The 5,269-nt window shown below is 35.5% G+C and overlaps 1 protein-coding gene across 1 annotated transcript; it reads right to left on the bottom strand.

Annotated features, from left to right (window-relative positions):
• Positions 1-345: 345 nt before the first annotated feature.
• LOC142555366 (sec-independent protein translocase protein TATC, chloroplastic-like) lies at positions 346-5,054 on the bottom strand. Its single transcript, XM_075666200.1, has 4 exons — positions 4,655-5,054; positions 3,254-3,561; positions 1,928-2,218; positions 346-1,006 (listed from the first exon to the last, which is right to left on the bottom strand). Exons 1-4 carry the CDS (start codon positions 5,037-5,039, stop codon positions 797-799), a joined length of 1,194 nt encoding a protein of 397 aa, XP_075522315.1. The 5' UTR covers positions 5,040-5,054; the 3' UTR covers positions 346-796.
• Between the last annotated feature and the right edge of the window lie 215 nt (positions 5,055-5,269).

Raw genomic sequence — 5,269 nt, 5'->3', positions numbered from 1 at the left:
CTTCTTTTTTCAAAAAAATTGTTATTACGTTGGGATTTTTTCATTTTTACTACGGACACCCACATCTCCCCCTATCAGAAGAGGTTTATTTGTTCCACTACGCAGTCAGGGTGGTGGCACATGAATCCTAGCTCGAGGTCTCAAGTCTTTCATTTATCTTTCGTGGCTGATTTATTGAGAAGGCTGACAAGTATTTTTTCTATTTCCTACGTCATTGTAATTATTTAAGAAGAATATACGAAAAACGAAAATATGCAGTCACACAATATCTCATATTGTTTGATGCCGCATGCTGTGTGCCATTTTTGGTGTCCGAGAGAAAATAAGGTAAGAAAAACACACAAGTGTAACAAAATATTTGGATTTGGTATAACGTGTTGAACATATTTTCAGTTTATAATTGTAATCCATCATAAAGTTACGCTTGGGAGTAAATACAACATGATACTTTCACCATAACAGAGACGTGGGCAGTCGAACTCCTAAAATTTCCGAAGTTCAAACTTGACAGCTTATGAGGGTCTTCAGTAGAAGATCATGACGCTATAACTTATTGCTCAGACATTTCTTTGACAGATCAGTATAGCCTCATTTGCACCAAAAACACTCACATAAGAAGTAAGAACAACAACACAGTTCCTCGTACAGAACAGCCCAGGAAAACCATCTAATTTTCTAGCGATTCGCAAGTGTACAAGATCATACAAGAGTAATTAGGCATCTAACACCATGCCTCCAGCAACCAGCATACTGTGTGATCAGGGTAAATTGCTGCTGTATAACCAGTAAGATATAATCATCGGCCAAGAAGCTTAACCAGAGATGCACCACCTAAATAAAGACCCATAAGTGGTCCAGCCAACAGCATTTGTGTCAGAGGATCAGTGGATGGTGTGAGTATAGCGGCTGCAATTACTGAACCTACTACCACGTATCTCCAAATCGACAGCATTTGTTCTGATGAAACCAAGCCAAGTTGTCCAAGAAGCAGTTGTATAACTGGAACCTGATATAAGAAAATGTCGACCAATCAACCAAGAAATCCATCACTGAAATAAAAACACGACAGTTGAGAACTATAAGATTTAGAATGAAATTAATAAAATAAAAAAAATGGTAGAGGCACAAACATCTTTAGGTCTCTGTGCAAAACCTTTGGCATCTCAAATTCCTTCTGGAAACATCAGCTAAGAGGCAAGATTCCTTAAACTTCAAATCCATTATGCAACCAATCCTATGGAGCCTTCACTATTTTATTTTATTCTTTTGGCGGAAAACATAAATACAACAATCAGCATTGACAATGGTTTCCACATGTGATAACTTTTAGAACATCCATGTTACATAATCACCAGTACAGGGCAGGCGTCAGTCAATTCAGAAGCCAATATCAGCAAAACAAATACCGAACTGACCATCCTTTTCTTTTCCTCCATAAGTTAACTCAGATCCATTAAGAAACCTCAGGACTTGAAAGAATTGAAAAAATTTAACGACCTGGCAATCTCGGTGTCTTTAGAATCAGCATACAATATCATCGATTAGCGAAACCAAAAGTAATAATTTCTTCATCCCTTGTTATATTTATTGCTTCACTGAAGAAAGTCAAAAAGGTGAAATATTTATGAGTGTTTAGTGTTTATCCTTTTACTTTTGAAATCAGTTGTCAATTAGGGGAGTCACATTTTAAGCCCGTGTTTTGGATAGAGATTTTATTTTAGAAAATGGAAAATCATTTGGAGATGTCCTAAATGTAAGCCGATAGACACCATATTACGCACAGTGAATAATAATACGTAGACTGGAGCTTCTTGACAAAAGTGAGGTGTTCGCGAGACATCTCGACTAACAGAAACATTGAAAAAATGAGAAATTCAAGTGTTTCCATGGCCATTAAAAAAAAGATTACTATTAAAAAAGAATTTACCTGGAAAGACAATCCAGTGCTAAACATAAGCACCAGGATAAACTCGAAGTACTGATCAATGGACCATAATGATTCAACCACTCCTTCGGCATAATTAACAAAGAATGTTAATGCTGCTGGGGTAAGAACATAGTAAGAGAAGACAATGCCCGAATAGAAAAGTATTGAGGACCCTAGAACAATTGGCCCCAAAAATCTTCTTTCTGCCCTTGTTAAACCAGGAACAACAAAAGCTATGATCTCATAGATAATTACTGGGCTTCCTAACAAAAGGCCGCAATATCCGGATACCTGCATAAACGATTATACCACTTTTAGTCCTCGAAATATTACACGTGACCATCACTGTATATCTATTATGTAGATGAACAAATGCAGTGGATGAGCAATGGGCAACTGCACCCCGATTAGCACTAGAAAGGTGAACACTTTGTCCAAACCAGGCTCAGATAGGAAAGGACAATTTTAGATTAGAAAATTGTTTTCGCTGGAATAAACCCAGACAATAAAACTCATTCTAAGAGAAATAGCTGGTTCCTAAACATCCACTTTGGACATCATTTAGCATCTTAAAATAAACATACATAAATGTCAAAATGCGATATAATATAACTTCCTTTTACACGAGAAAATCTCTACTTCTTTTCCACTTTCAAGAATGGTCAGTTATTTCAAAGTTTGGAGCTTAAAAATCTCATGCAGGTGTGGCCAAATGGTATGTGATTCAGTCATCAATACTTTGACTTTACAGGCTATCATACACACTTTAACAGCAATATAACCCAACAGACCATAAGGAAGTGTGTGTCACAAAAGGAAAACAAAAAAATACAATTCGGAATGGATGAATATCTAATCACTATCAACTATGGCCGAGGTTAGCCGGGTAGCAGTGTTGGATATTAAAACATGCCAGAGGACAATTAAATTGCACCCAAGTCAAGATTCAGTTATCAAAAACTTGCAAACAAAATCCTACATGTCAGTATTATCTAAGAGTATTACATTTAGTCCTACATCGCAATACCCACAGATAAACCTATTTCGGAGGATGGCTAGAAACTAAGGTTTCTTTAAGTGTAGAAATTTTGATTAACAAAATCAGTGAAATAAAATGGAGCTTTAAGTACAAATTCAACGAACACGAGATTCCTATTATAGAAAATACACACCCACACATTAGCAGAAGTTTCATTTGATAGGAATTTAAACGAACTTCACTAAATAAATAAAAACGTCAACTAGTATCCGTTAGAGGTGTAAAAAGAAGTAAGTGCTGATCCAAGAACTAAAACAAGGAATGGGGAAAAAAAGATGGGCCATAACCTTCAGAGATGTGAAGAAAAATTCTCCCGGTGCCAATTGTAAAAAACGAACACCTTGTGATTTAACTGGAGCTTCGAGAAACATAATGAGATCCTTTGAAACTGTGAAACAACCGACAATAGCAGCTCCAACAGCCAAAACTGACGTAAAGACTCTCTGTCTAAGTTCGTCTAAATGGTCATATATGCTCATTTCTTTATCATCAGGGAGTAGCTCTTTATTAGGATAAAGAAAATTGTAAATAGAATTTCCTTCATCATCTGACTTGTTGTTCAGAAAAGGATTATCACTAGCTTCGTCAATAGAATCTGCAATGGTGGCAAAAGATATTTCATATAATCTTCACTTATATTCTTTTACCCTGACTTAGATTACATTTACGAATCAGAATCAAAGAGAATGTGAAAACATCCTGCACGTCAACTTCATACATGACATCTAATTAAAAAAATTATAATCATAATAATGCTAGAGGGATGAGAAACATAATTAGGGTAAAGATGAGCAATTAATCACATGATGGGAAGAGCACAGATATACAAATTCCAATAACAAGTGTTTAATAAAGCTACATCATCAACAACAATAAGACAACAACAAAAAACAAAGGAAAGAATAAAACTTATTATTCCAATCAGCAAATAAAACACTACATTTGTATAGCAGCAAATGCTTTCAAATACAGTACATTTAAGATGTATACAGACGGGCATTCAAATTAAAACACCCAACCCCTCCCCAGTGCACACAAAAGGTAACGGTGAGCCCTACTCATAAAAGTGAAAAAACAATAAGTTCAACATACATGTTATTAAGATAATCGACATTAACTTCAGACCAGTTTAGATGATTCCAAAACAAAGTGGCCCATAGTCTTTCTATTTATTCCCCATGAGACAGTGACTAAATTCTATGCTCAACAATCATGAGGACGAAATCTTTCTCAGAATTAAGGGAGTATGACCATCGAGGACTTTTAAAGTTCTGAGATATTAAATCCACTGAGTTGGAGCAACAGAATACACATCACGCTCATAAAATCATGCCATGTAAAGCAGGAAATTGAATCAATCTAGCAATCAGATAAAGATGGCAGTTCCTAAAAACCACAGGTGTATAGTTTACTAAATTTGAATTGAACACAAGTTCCATTTCTTAGAGACGGTCACTAGCTTTAACTTTAAACCACAGGCAGTAAGGAATACGGCATATTCAAAACTAGCAGCACACTAGCAATTTCACCAGTGAACTATTTAGCTATCCGCAATTAAAAACCAATCCACATATATAAAAAAGGCAATCATAAAATACCCAAATCAAGAAATTCACCAAAAAAAAACTAAAAAAATGAAACCTTTTTGTTTTATCGAACATAAACATTAACAAGAGGATTCAATATACCAGGTCTATCTTCAACGGCTGAGCCAGCTCCATTAACACTGTCACTGCCACTTTCTCGCTGCTGCTCAGCAACATCTTCAACAGCAGAGCAAACTATTTTTTCGAATTTCTTGAAATGATTCTTACATGAAAAGCCCAGAACTCTGGGTCTTCTTTTTTTTATGGGCAATATATTTTTTGATGGGGTGCTGGAATTTAAGCATTGGAAACAAATGAATTTGTTGGTCAGGTGTGGATTGGATATGAGGATTCCAGTGCTTCCCATTTCTGTTACCTTGTTGGATGATGGGTGGTTACGGGGATTCTGGGAATGGGAACTCGATGTTGCGATATTTTTGTCACGCAGAAGCGGCGCATTATAGCGATGTATAGCTGCCTTTTCCATTGTGCGCTTGTTACGGAAAATATGTATTTTATTACTAAATATATTTTGCTCCGAGTGAGTAACATTTTCTTCCCTTCAATGTTTTTATCAATGCTTTCAAAATTTGGAGCAAATGTTTTATTTTCAAATGCAAATGCATCACAATAATCATATAGTAGTAATTATACAAAAAAGATATATAAATTGTTCAAATTTTATCTTTAATATCTTATATACTTTTATATTATTTA

This window comes from Primulina tabacum, chromosome 9, assembly GCF_025594145.1.
Source record: "Primulina tabacum isolate GXHZ01 chromosome 9, ASM2559414v2, whole genome shotgun sequence".
In the NCBI taxonomy this organism is placed as follows: Eukaryota; Viridiplantae; Streptophyta; class Magnoliopsida; order Lamiales; family Gesneriaceae; genus Primulina; species Primulina tabacum.
Note: the sequence above shows the minus strand (reverse complement) of the source record. Positions and strands in the feature narration are given on the sequence as shown.